The 13,362-nt window shown below is 51.1% G+C and overlaps 1 protein-coding gene across 2 annotated transcripts in view; it reads right to left on the reverse strand.

The window, feature by feature from the left end:
- The window catches only part of Tfdp1 (transcription factor Dp-1), a 36,537-nt gene that overhangs the window by 2,772 nt on the left and 20,403 nt on the right, over window positions 1–13,362 (reverse strand). For both annotated transcript variants that reach the window (XM_005373938.2, XM_013515501.1), the window contains 8 exons: window positions 8,326–8,432; window positions 4,844–4,965; window positions 3,748–3,913; window positions 3,421–3,564; window positions 3,010–3,078; window positions 1,786–1,937; window positions 1,349–1,515; window positions 471–549 (listed from right to left, as the gene is read on the reverse strand). In XM_005373938.2, coding sequence (XP_005373995.1) covers window positions 471–549; window positions 1,349–1,515; window positions 1,786–1,937; window positions 3,010–3,078; window positions 3,421–3,564; window positions 3,748–3,913; window positions 4,844–4,965; window positions 8,326–8,432 — 1,006 coding nt within the window. The remainder of the gene's footprint in view (window positions 1–470; window positions 550–1,348; window positions 1,516–1,785; window positions 1,938–3,009; window positions 3,079–3,420; window positions 3,565–3,747; window positions 3,914–4,843; window positions 4,966–8,325; window positions 8,433–13,362) is intronic.

Here is a 13,362-nt window from a genome sequence, read left to right on the forward strand (position 1 = left end):
CTGCATGTCCCCCCAAATCCTCATGCAGTCATGGGGTGGGCTCCTAGAGTTTATGATTGATCCATAGTTCAATGTTGGGATTATGGGTGTGAGTGCTACACCTGCCCTGGGGCAGACAGTTTGCATATGTAAGGGACAGAAAGAGGCTGCTTGCTGCCACTCCTCCCTTTTGCTCTTGCTATCTTCCGGTTGCCCTCTGCCATGTGCCACTCTGCCTTGGAGTCCACCGAGTATGGACTGAAACCTTCACAAACTGTGAGCTAAATGAACTTTTCCTTCCTTAATTTTGGGTGTCAGGTATTTTGTGTCAGCAACAAGAGAGAAGTAACCAAGACAAGGAGTCAATTTTAATTTTGGGGGGAAGAAGCCAACTGAGAAAAGAAGCCTTTTTCCACAGGGGAGGAGAGCATGCAGGTCCCAGCCTGTGCACCCCTGCCCTGGACGTCTGCCCATCCCAGCCCTGTGCTCACCTGGCAGACAGCCTCGTGCCGTTGGACGCAGAGCCTGCTGTTGTGAGAAACACGCTGCCGATGGACCCCTGAGCCATTTCTGAGAGGGAAAGAGAAGGACTGTACACAGCAGTGTGGGGGCGCCCGGCCGAGGCCTCCCAACACCTAGGGGCCAGCCTCCACGGGGGCGTGCCACAGCCAGGTCCCCACAAGGGACACACACCCTCAGCGCAGCACAGTGTAGGGAAGGAACCGCACAGGCCTGTCAGTGTTGCAGCTGCCACAGAGTAGGAAGTGGGGCCTCGGGTAGGAGACACACACCTAGACAAGCCTAGGTAATTTCCTTGGGGACCACTGGGTGGGGAGGGGCTCGGGGCAGGCCAGGACCCCAAGTCCCTCAGGCAGTGGACAGGCCACATGTCCATGGGCCAGGAGCCCTCCAGGATTTGCTGACCCCCTGGGGAATAAACACAGACCCAAGCTCGGGACATAGAGGACGAGCACCTTCTCCATGTGCCTACTAAAGAGCCACCCTCACAGCGGGGCCAGGACCCTGAGCCCTCAGCTCAGCCCAGTGAAAGCCCAGCACACAGTCAGACACCAGCCGCCCATGCCAATGTGCAGCCTAGCGGAGCAGCTCCAGCAGGACACTGAGCTGGCAGCCAGGCCCAGGCCATCGGCCACCTGGGGGCCACTGCACCAGCTACAGCTCAGAGGGCCCTGCTTCTCACTCTGGCTCCAACCCGGAAGACGAACTCTGACTTTTTTTCACGCCTGCAGCACATAAACCACTCAGGCCACTCGAGGACCCCAGCTCTCCGTCCAGTGGGAGGTGACGCCACAAAGCCTGAGCACAGCCAATCTCAGGACGTGCACTTGGCCATAAGGGCGCAACTGACCCGTCACATACGGCTCCAGAGCTTTGGGCACCAGGCTCCGTGCCATCTTAAGATCCTCGGCGGAGCAACTGCCAGACTCCAGGCCGCAGGCCATGCCCATCCGCTTCAGCACCTCGATGTCATCGTGGATCTCAAACGTGTTGTCGAAGTTGAACAGGTACTCGAATCTGCAGGACGGGCGGGGTCACAAAGCCAGGCCTCAGGCAAAGTCCCGCTCTAACTGTGCCCACCCAGAGCCCCCAGGCTCAGAGACCAAGAACAGGTGCTAGGGAATGGCACACGTCATCACACCCAGGCCGACATGTGCTGGGAAACCTCATGCCCCACAAGTGGCAGTGGGCCTGGCTGTGGCCACGGCAGGGGACAGCCTCTTTGTCACCATGCCAAGTCATGCGGCGAGCCCCGAGAACACGCCCCCACGCGCTGCCAGGACGTACTTGTCATTGGAGATGCTACAGTCGATGACAGTCTTCCTGCTGGTGTTGACGATGATGAAGGGCAGGTGGATGACGGAGTTGGGCGGCGGTGGCCGGCGGGCCTGCTGCTCCACCTGCCGGTTTCTCTGCACCAAGTTCTTGAAGGCGATTTGCTGGAAAGAGGGAGAGCCAGTCTGCATAGCTGTCACCAACGGTGCCCAAGCTCTACCCCCAGAGGCAGCTGCCCCTGCCAGGTCACGGCAAGAGGTAGGCATGTGGGCCCTTGGGGCATGAGGGCATCTGCCCCATTCCATGGGGTACTGGGATTAGGTGTTTTTTGTTTTTGTTTTTTTTTTTTGGTAGCAGAAATCGAACTCGGGAGCTTGCATTTGCAAGGCAGGTGCTTGTGCCACTGAGCTATATCCCCAGCCCTTCCATGGGGTACTGGGACTCACCAGTGAGCCCAGATATTGGGAGCTAGGCTCCCCATCTGGCCACACATGTGGCTAGCACGAAGCCTGGCCCTGCGCCCCGAGGGCAAGGGTGAGGCTACTTCCCAGATGGGGTGCCAAGGAGGCCCACCCAGAGAAGTGCCCAGTGCCCATACGTGGAGCCATGCCAGACAGGCTGGGTGTCATGGGAAAAACAGGTGATGAGGGCAACACACTGAGCGTCAGGTAGCGGCCCCCACCTCCTCCTCCCTGTGTGGGGATCAGGCTGGGACCCCAGGTTTCCCAGGTCCTCTTAGCGCCACCCCACAGCAAGCCTCCTACATACTTCATCCACACCGCTGCCTGTGCCCAGACGGGACCCTCAACTCTCCTCGGGGAAGCCCAGATGTGGCCACGTAGTGTGGCCCTGATGTCTGTGCTGTCCCTGACCAGCAGCTACTAAGGCTTGAGGCCATCAGATCACACCACACATCACCAGCACCTCAGAGCAGAGGCCCCAGGGATGCTGCCACCCAGACTGGGCCACGGAAAACTCACACTCATGCTGCCCATGTGTGCACACACTTGCACCGGCTCACTCCTTGCACACATCTGCCCACACGTGCACAGACCTGTTTACAAATTCACGCTCACATACCTGCTCACAGCCACGCCTGCTCACTCATACTTGCTCATACTTGCACACACCTCCTCACACTCGCACATGCTCACACTTGCAGAAGCTCACACCTGCACACCTGCTCACACATCCGCTCATGCTTGCATACTCTCCCGGCGTCCTCCCAGCGCCCACCTGCAGGATGAGCTCCTGGAGCTGGGCCTGCTTCTGCTTGATCCTCTCCAGCCGCCGTTGCCTCTCCACCTGTAACACACACAGAGGGGCCGTCGCCGCAGCCGGCACAGGCCACCATAAGCCCAGCCCAGGCCTCCCCGGAATCCAGTCATCACCGCGTGCCAAGCACGCAAGGCTCCTGCTATCCAGAAGTACCCCGCTCCCCTGTCCCTGTCCTGGATGTGGCCGTGGTGTATTTAAATCCCACAAAGGAAGGTTGGGAATTAAGCTCCATTCAAGCTCAGAGCTCAGTCAGCAGGGAGCAGAGGCACCTGGGTTCCAGCACAGAGGTCACGGGGCAACACTGAGACCCTCCCGGGATCAGGACAGCACGATGCCTGTGATACATGGAAAAGGGGGGTTAGGGTGCACCTCGAGGTTCTGGCATTCCTGAGCCGAGTTCGTGGGCAGGCCAATCCACTTAATCTCCTTCTTCTCCTTGGAGATGATGTTCATGGCCATCAGCACGTTTAAGGCATCGTAGACTCGCCTCCGTATGTTCTTCTGATCATAAGCCTGAGGAGACAGCAATGACCTTCCAAGCGACCTGAACCTTGCCAGTGACCATCATGCACCTCCAACCCTGAGTGCATCCCCAGGAGGGCCACTGGGGCCCCTCAAGGAACATCACTTTCAGCCATGCTGGGGCCACCTGTCCCCATACCGCCCCAGGACCCTCCGCACCTGCCCCGCACTTACAGACTCATTGGGCAGGATGTGGTTGTCGGCAGCACTGAACTCTGCGACCAGCTCATCAGCCACCTCGTTATAGGAGGTGGTGCCCTTGCGTTGCACCTTCTCACACACCTTCATGGAGAAGTGTCGCAGGCCCTTGCCGTGCTTCTCGCCCTTCCTGTTCCGCTTCCTGCAGAAGGACAGGGTCAGCCCTGGGTCAGCCCTACACCAGGACCCACAGGCCCTGCGGCCCACCGATCCTTGCCCAGAGCCTCAGGATGGCTCTTCCTCAGCACACAAGGACACAGCAAGGGGCGTCCCCCAGTCAGAGTGGGGCATCTGCAAGGCAGAGGGCATCATGGCTTGGCACCCACCATGCAGAGCCACGCCCACCTGGAGATGATGACCAGCCTCAGACTGCCACAAATTTTAGTGCAATTTAGGAATTTTCAGGGCTCATCTTGGCAGGCCACAGTGTCATGAGGCACATGTTTGGCTGACAGTCCTGTACCCACAGAGGGTAAGGAATCCAGTCATCACCGCGTGCAAGTGTGAGTGAGCAGGCGTGGCTGTGAGCACGTGGCTGGGTACGTCGCCACATGGAGGACAAGAGTGCCTGAGCTCCTGACAGCTGCGCTTCGGGCATAGGTGGTTTTGCCGCAGACCTAAAGCAGACCCTGTCTCACAGCTATGTTTGACCTAAAGCAGACCCTGTCTCACAGCTATGCTTGAGTTTTTGAGCAAAGACCCGGCTGACTCTCAGGAGAATCACTTCTAGGTCAGATGCTGGAAGTGCTATGGCAGCATAGCCTGGTGGGGCCATCCATGGGGCACAGCTCAGCATCACACAGACCAAGCCCAGTCAATCTGCCCACAGCAGCCCACACAGACAGAGGGCAGTTTTGTGGTGGGTGTGCTATACACAGGAGAGGCGACCTCCTCCTCTCCATGGCCTGAACTCCTGATCCTCCAGGTGGAGGGTCAATCCCACCTCCTCCCGCTGCCAGCTTGGCCCTTGATGCACAGCCACGCAGGAGGGTCAGGAGCCCAGGCTCCCCACCATGTGACCCTACAGAGGGTGACCTTCCAGGCAGGCATGGGGGCCACAGGGGGCACTCACCCAGCAGACCACGGCGAGGACTCAGAGGGCTGGCTCTGGGACACAAAGTGCGTGCTCGGGGTGTGTGGGCTTCCAACCACAATCGTACTGGACGCTGCCGGACGCTGGGGCGTGCCGATCACCTGCAACAGGAAACAGTTCGGGCAGTCAGTGACCTCCCGCACCTAACCACTGGCTTTTGTCACCTCTTGTGCCTGCAGCTACAAGAAAGGACAGAAGTGACGATGCCCTGCGGTAGCTGCTCCTGCCCTGTGGTTCTGAGCCAGCGCAGACTCTGTCTTCTAATGTGAACAGTGAAGCCATCCACATGAGATGAGGAGACAAAGATGCACCCACCAAAGATGGCAGTACTCACACTGTGCACGGACTTGGCGGCAGTCAGATTTAACAATGGGGCACTTAGCCATGTTTGTAGTTTTCCTCTTGGGCTTTTACTTCTTTTCAATAAGACAGATAATCCAGGCTAGGCTACACAGTGAGTTCCAGGCCAGCCAGGACTACACAGTGAGTTCCTGGGTCACAGTGAAGTGTCCACCACCTCCAGTAGAGCGGACACAGACACACCCTGCACCACCAGTTATGGTCTCAGTGTCGTCTCAAAGGCCTTGCTGCAGGGCCATCTTACTGACTTCTCTTGGTAAATGCCCTATATTTAGTTTACTACGAAGTGTCTCAGCCATCACATGCCATAGGGGCTGCAGCTGTTTCAGTTAAGGGGACTGAAGCCACATGCCTGTCTGCTGGGACCGTGGAGGCTCTGGGTCGTGAGCTTGACTTGCCCTGTGGCCACCCTCTGTAACTGGCCACAAAGTCAAATTAGCAAAACTAGCAAAGCAAACACAACAGGAGAGACATATCTCTTGGGGTCAGAAAACACCTCTGGAAGATTCTGCCCTGTTTGGTGGATGTCAGGTGCGTTTGGGAGCTGGGGTCACAGTGGGGACACATGCCTCTTGAAGTTTAGAGCTGTGTGGTCGGAGGGGACCACACAGCAAGGCCACCCAGGTCTGAGCTCAGCTCAGCTCCCAGGGAAGGCTCGGGCTAGGGCCTCCGCTCACACAGGCAGAGCTTGCCAACCACACTTACACCATGGCATCCCCAAGTCTCGATGTCAGCTCCCCCCAAGAGCCTGCAGGAGGACCACAATGACAGAACCCATGCTTCCCTGACCTCAGGCATGGGAGGCCCTGTTTAGCCATCTCCCCAGCCTGCACTGTGCAGCTGGGACACATGCCATGGGCAAAGTCTCTCTTCCCACTTTTGCTGCTAAGCAGCCCCTGTGGACCACCACATGGGAGGGATGGGCAGCCAGGATGCTGTCTGCACTGCCCAAGGCAGCCCTGTACCCACGCCCCGTGCTATCAGACAACACGCGCACCCCTCGACAGCTGCCCAGGATGGCACAGATGCCCCTACTGGCTGAGTGTGTGCTTCGTTCCCATGGCCCGAGGACAAGATGTGAGACGGTCAGAGGACATCACAGGGGACACTTCCCTCCACCCCCAATGCACCCTCCTCCCCTCTGCACAGGCACCACAGCACCCCAGGAGCCACATGGGGCTGGCAGGAGGCAGGACCCCACTGTCACAGATTTGATTCACACCTCACACAGGGAGGGCTGGGGCCCTCGGAAGCAAAGGCTGCTTTCTCGGGTGGAGACGGCCTGGTCTCCGTGCCTCACAACTGGAGGTGCAGGAGAGGTGACTGGGTCATGGATGCCCCTGTCTCCTACCCTCACTGCCAGGACTGGAGCTGGCTCAAGGAGGGGAGGCCGTGGCTTCAGACCCTATCCTGCTGACGTGTGCCCCTCACAGAGACCCTTCCTCTATGCAGCTGGCCATACTGGCACCTGAGGGACCTAGGTGTGTGGTTCTGTGGGGGCAGGGCGAGCGTTCACCACTGGGTGCACTCTGGTTGGAAGGAGATGCTAGGGCATCTCTTCCGGAGTCTGTACCTCAACCCCACGTACCCTAAAAATTGCAATCCAGATTGTCTCATTGGACACTATGATTCCACCTACATGAAATTCAAAGAACAGGAAAAGGCCTGGAATCCATCAGGAAGGTCATGGGTGGTGAAGCCATCCAGGACGCGGAGCATCCAACCAGCTCTCCTCTAGCGAAGGGCTGCCTCACGCGGGCACCTTGCCTGTGCCCTCTTCTCCTAGGCCTGACTGGGACAGCGCAGGACCCAATGCCCATCCAGGACAGTCACCTCAAAAGGGCAAAGCCTCACTGCCCACATCAGAATAGCCAGACTGCCTTTCCAAACCTTCAGTTATACAAAGGTTTCAAATCACCTGCAACACATAAGCTTACTTCACATGGGTGCTGTTTCAGAGCTCAGGAGGGCAACCACAAGCCCAACCCACAAGGCTCAGCTTGAGCCAGGGGTCTGGCCCACATGAGGAAGCCCCCCTGCCTCAGCCACCTGCTCCTGGGCACCCCTTCACCCATGCCAGGCAATAGGGAGCCACTGCTACGATGAAGGAGCTGAATTTTGCTGTCACATGACGCACGGTACCTACCCCATCAAGCTAGAGAAATGACAAAGCAGAACAAAACTGGGTCTTTCCGCTTTATCAAGTGGTACTGAAAAGCAGAAACACGCACACATGGTTGCTTTCTCTGAAGAAATGTGGTACACAAAAAAGTTACCCAGGAGACAGTAGCACAGAGAACCCACCCAGGACTGCTTCTGGGGATGGGGAACCCACGGGAGGCTGCGGAGACCGGGGACACCTGCAGGCTAGTGCCATGCCTCTTACTCCAAACACACATCCTCTCCCACCTGGGGGTGGACATCCCTCAGAGGGCATGGGACTGTGTGGGGACACAGGATGGGGAGCTGGGCAGCTGGGAGCACTGAGGGAGCAGCAGAGTGCAGCCAGAGCCAAGAGGCATGGGTATCACTGAGGCCCAGGACTGGGCGGGTCCCAGAGTGAAGCCTGCAGACCAGATTGCCAGGAAGGCTGAGCACCTCCAGGTCCGGAGCTGGGTCTGCTGTGAAACCCACCTGCCTCTGCAGGGTCTGCATCTTCTTCCCTGACACCCAGCCTGACAGGAGAAAGGTGCTGGCCCCTACGCCCAGGATAGCCACCGGCAAGGCACAGTGGCTGTGGGGAGGTCAGACGGTGTCACTACAGAGTAGCCTTGCTACCCAGCACTCAGGATGGTGCAGGCACAAAGGTCCGGGCAAGAAGCTGGCTCAGGCCTGGGTCACAGTCTCTGCTACACCTGTCAGGGACGCCAGGAACACCCCCCACACAGGGCAATTTCTGTCCAGTCACAGAGGGGACAGGCACTCCAAACCAGTCAGTCTACTGCGGGATGACAGCGACCCAGCCAGCAGCCACCACAGGACATCATCCACCCTGGCTGGCACCCGCTGAGGGCTGTCAGCAACCTGGCCAGTGTCTACACTCTTGGAACTGGCCTGCAAGCACACACGCCCCTCACACGCAGGCCCACCCTCCACCTTACCACTTGCTGCGTGATGTTGACATTGGACTGTCCGAAGGTTTTGGGCAGGAGCTGCTTCCCAAGCGTGTTCACTGTGGACGGGTGGACGGCCACCAGGGACACCACACCTGCAATACAAGGGCACAGGTCTGGGCCATGCTGCTCTGTGAATGAGCCTAAACACAATGGCTTCAGGAGGGCAATACTTCCTGAACTTCTGCTCTGCGGGAGAGACCCCAAGAGCTCAGCTCTCAGCTCTCCGCCCATCCCTCTGTCAGCTCTCCCCCTGGGCTGTACGGACCAAGCTGTGCCCAATGTCCCCAACCGCTAGCTGGATACCAGCAGCCCTGCTATCTTTGACTCAGGTAAAATGGCGTTTCCCTTTGTTCTCATCTGGCAACGTAAGTTAGACATGTGTAACATGGGATCCTGATAAAGATGCCACACACGGTCGTTTGTGGGAGGCATCTCAGTTACAAGCTGAGGTAGTCATGACATGGCCCAGAAGCAGACTCACTAGGGACACTGCTCTTTAAACAGCACAATATACTGAGAAGTCTTTTAAGGAGCTACGCGGTATTGTTCATACATATGCAGTTCCTCAAAGTGAGTGTGAGTATTACAAACATGTTCTAAGAAACTAAAAAAAGGTTTCACATATAGCTTTATGAGTGGTCTGACTACTACAATCCTTTAGCAAAACAAGAGATTCTAATTTTTCATATTTTACAGTTGCTAATCATATTCCATTCATATCTACAACTTAAGATACCAAGTTATAAAATCATATAGTGTTTTCTTAAACTAAGTATTTTTAAATTTTTAAAGGCTAATATTCTGGTTTTTTAAAGTAGATTTTGAGTATGTTTAAAGTACCCAGCATGCCCTGACAAAAAGGGTGGGGACGAAGAGCAGGGGCCAGAGGGAGGCAGGTCTGTCTCCGTTCATAGCCACAGGTCTATTTTTTTGTGCCAACACCAAGTTGTTTTTACCACTGTAGGTGTGTGACATAGTTTGGAATCTGGGATTGTGGTGCCTCCTGCTTTGCTCTTGTTGCTCAGAATTGCTTTTGTTATTCTCAGTGGTCTCTTTTGGTTCCATATGAAATTTAGGATTGTTTTCTCTACCTCTGTGATGAATGCTGTTGGTATTTTCATTGGAATTGCATTAAATCTGCTTACCAGTTTGGAAGTGTGGCCATTCTGACAATATTGGTTCTGTCTATCCAGAAACAGGAAATATCTTTCCATTTTCTGATGCCCTCTTCGAGCTTTTTCAGAGGACTGCAATTTTCATTGAAGAGGTCTATCACTACCTTGGTAAAGTTAATTCCTACGTACTTCCTTTTTCTTGGTGCTATTCTGAATGATTTTATTTTCCTAATTTCTTTCAGTGAGTTCATTATTGGGGTAGAGGAACATCATTGGTTTTTTTGGTCTTTCGAGACAGGGTTTCTCTATGCAGTTCAGGTTGGCCTTGAACTCACTTTGTAGCCCAAGATGGCCTTGAACTCGCACCGATCCTCCTGCCTCAGCCTTTCAAGTGCTGGGATTACAGGCATGCGTCACCATGCCTGGCTCACTACTACCCTGCTACATTGTTGAATTTGGCCATTAATTCTGAATCTTTGGGTGGGAATTTTTTATTTATTTATTTATTTATTTTTGGTGCTTCAATGTTGAGGATCATGTCATCTGCAAATAATTCTTCCTTTCCTAAATGTACCCCTTTCATTTCTATCTTGCCTGATCTGTCTAATGTTTTGAGGACGGGTATCCTTGTCCTATCCCTGATTTTAGAAAGGAAGCTTCCGTGTTTCCTCAGTCTGACGTTTGTCACAAGTGGCTTTCATCAAATTGAGGTAAGGCCCCTCTACATCTATTTTCTTCAGGGTTTGTATCATGAATGAATATTGGATTTTGTAAGAAGTTTTTTCTGCACCTACTGAGATGATCATGTGATTTTTGTCCTTGTTTCTGTTTATGTGATGTATTACTGAGCATTTACTGATTTACGTATGTTGAAACATTCTTGCACTCCTGGGGTGAAGGGGATGAAGCCTACTTAGACATGACGTATCATCTTTCTGATAATGTGGTCCATTCTGTTTACCAGGATCTTGTTGAAGAGCCTTGCATTTCTGTTCATTAAAAGATTGGCTGGCAGTTCTCTTTTTTGGCTGGGTCCTTTTCTGGTTTTGGAATAGCAGTAATGATAGCTTTCAGAAAAGGCTTTGTGAGTACTCTTTCCCTTTCAATTTCATTAAAAAATTTGAGGAGTATTGGTGTTAGATATTCCCTGAATTTCTTGTAAAATTCAGTGGTAAATCCATCAGGTCCTCGGCGGTAAGCTTTTTAAATTACTGCTTCAATTTTATTACCTGTTATTGGCTTACTTAGGGTTTTTACATCTTCTTGGTTCACTTTTGATAATTCATATGTATCTAGAAATCTATCCATTTTTTCTGGATTCTCAAATTTATTGGAATACAGGATTTCAAAGTAGTGGTATCTATTGTGATTTTACCTTTTACGTTTTTAACTGCACTGGCTTGGATTTTTTGTAAAATTGGCTAAGGGCTGTCTATTTTGTTTGTTCTTTCAAAGAGCCAATTCTTTGATTTATGGATTGTGTTTGTATATGTGCTTTAGTTTCATTTTCATTAATTTCTGCTCTGACCTTTGTAATTCCCTTCCTTCTGTACTAGCTTTCTTGTTTCCTAGGACCTTCAGGTGTATCATTGGGTTATTTATTGCAGCTCACTCTGTTTGTCTGATGTTGGCATTCACGCTATAAACTTCCCTCTTAGGACTGCTTTCATTCTGTCTCACAGGTTGTGGTATGTTGTACTGGCGTTATCATTTGATTCTAGGAACTAACGTCTTCCTTGACTTCCTCTGTGATGCACTGATTATTCAAGAGTATATTATTTAATTTCTACTTGTTTGCATTATATTTGTGGTTTCTTTTGCATTGATTTCTATTTTCATCACAGTATGACTTGATAGTATGTACGAGATAATTTCAATTCTTTTGCATTTACTCTTTTTTCTGGCTTTTTTTTTTTGGAGACAGAGTCTCCCTATGCAGTTCAGGCTGACCTTGAGCTCACTTTGTAGCCCAGGCTGATCTCAAACTCACAACAATCCTCCTGCCTCAGTGCTGGGATTACAGGCGTGCACCACCATGCCTGGCTCTTTTGCGTTTACTTAAGTATGCGTTATGGGCTAGTGTTTTGGGGAAAGTTCCATACACTGCTAGGAATGTGTGCTCTACTGTTGGGTGGAACAATATTAACATGTTCCCATCAGTTTGAACCACAAGTGGTTCAAGCCGGCAGGAAAGTCACACATTCAAGTTAGAGCCAGCCAGCAGCAAGACAGGAATTACAGCTTCACCATGAACACGTTAAATCCATTTGCTTAAAGGTTTGATTCAATCCTGATATTTCATTATTGGTATTTTTCATCTAGGTGATCTATCTGTGACAGTGGGATATTAAGATCCCCCACTATAACATGCTGATACTTATTTCATCTTTATATCCAACAGCATTTGTTTTATTTAGTGGGATGTGCCAATGTTCAGGGTACATGCGTTTATAATTAGTATTTCTTTCTGTTGAATTTTTCCCTTAAGCAATACAGAGTCCCCTTCTTTGCCCCTTCTGATCACTTTTGTTTGAAGTCCTCTTTGTCTGAAGATAGGATAGCTTCTCCTGTGTGTTTCTAGGTCCCCATTGCATGGAATATTGTTTTTCATCCTTTAATATTTAGTCCATGAATTTGTTATTGGGTTAAAAGTGCTTTTTGTATACAGCATACTGTTGGATTTTGTTTTCTGATCCATTCTGCCAATCTCAACCTTTTGATTGAGGAACAGAGACCATTCATATCAAGAGCTATTACTGAAAGGTATTTAATACTTTCCGTCATTGCATTATTTTCCTGTTTTTGATTTCATTCACCTGTATTCATTTCCTTCTCTGGTATATTCTTTTTTTTGGGGTACCAGAAATCGAATTCACAACCTCACACTTGCCAAGCAGGTGCTGTGCTGCTGAGCTATATCCCTAGCCCCCTAGTGTATTCATTGTATTATAGACTTTTTAGCATTGTTGGCTCCATTATCTCTTTCTAGAATATCCATGAGAATTTTTCAGAGTGCTAGTTTCGAGGTCATGAATTTCTTTAGATGTTCTTTGTCATGGAGAGACCTTATTTCTCCATCTAGTTTGGTTTCTTTGCCTTTTTTTTTTTTGAGACAGGGTCCCACTATGCAGTTCAGGCTGGCCTTTTAGCTCACTTTGTAGCCCCCACTGGCCTTGAACTCACAACGATCCTCCTGCCTCAGCCTCCCAAGTGCTGGGACTGCAGGCATGCACCACCATGCCTGGCTTTCTCCATCTATTCTGAAAGACAGTTTTGCAAGATGTATCAATCTGGGTTGGCAGTTTTTTTTTTTCCCTAGGGCTTAAAACTCTTCAAACTTTCCTGGCCTTTGACGTTTATTTTGAGAAGTCTGCTTAATTCTAGTAGATATATCTTTATAAGTGATTCACTGCTTCATTCTAACAGCTTTTAAGATTCTATCCTTGTGTTGGACTTCTGGGATTTTGATTACAATGTGTTGTGAAAAGTCTTCCAAACATGCCTACTTGGGATTCTACATGCCTTATTTTCTATATGTTAAATTCTTTCCCCATACTTATAACATTTTCTATTATTTTTGTAAACTTGTTTCTTATGCCATTTGTGCTGTCTTCTGATTTTTCACAATTCTAGTCAATCTTAATCTTTTCTGTATCATCCAGCAGTTGTTGGATACATTTTTCATGTTCTCCCTTTGTTTCTAAGATATCTCTGAATATTCCAGTTCTGATACTGTTCTCATATTGGTCACTCCTACTCCCTACACTTTCAAAAGAATTTTTAATCTCCTGAATTTCTGTTGGTAGCTTTCTATTAACTCCAATTCTTTGCTAACATGCTCATTTATGTTTTGTATCATTTTGTTTAGCTCAGCTTTACTACTAATAAAACACTTCATCAGTGTTTT

This window comes from Chinchilla lanigera, unplaced genomic scaffold, assembly GCF_000276665.1.
Source record: "Chinchilla lanigera isolate Chin_1 unplaced genomic scaffold, ChiLan1.0 scaffold00003, whole genome shotgun sequence".
NCBI lineage: Eukaryota > Metazoa > Chordata > Mammalia > Rodentia > Chinchillidae > Chinchilla > Chinchilla lanigera.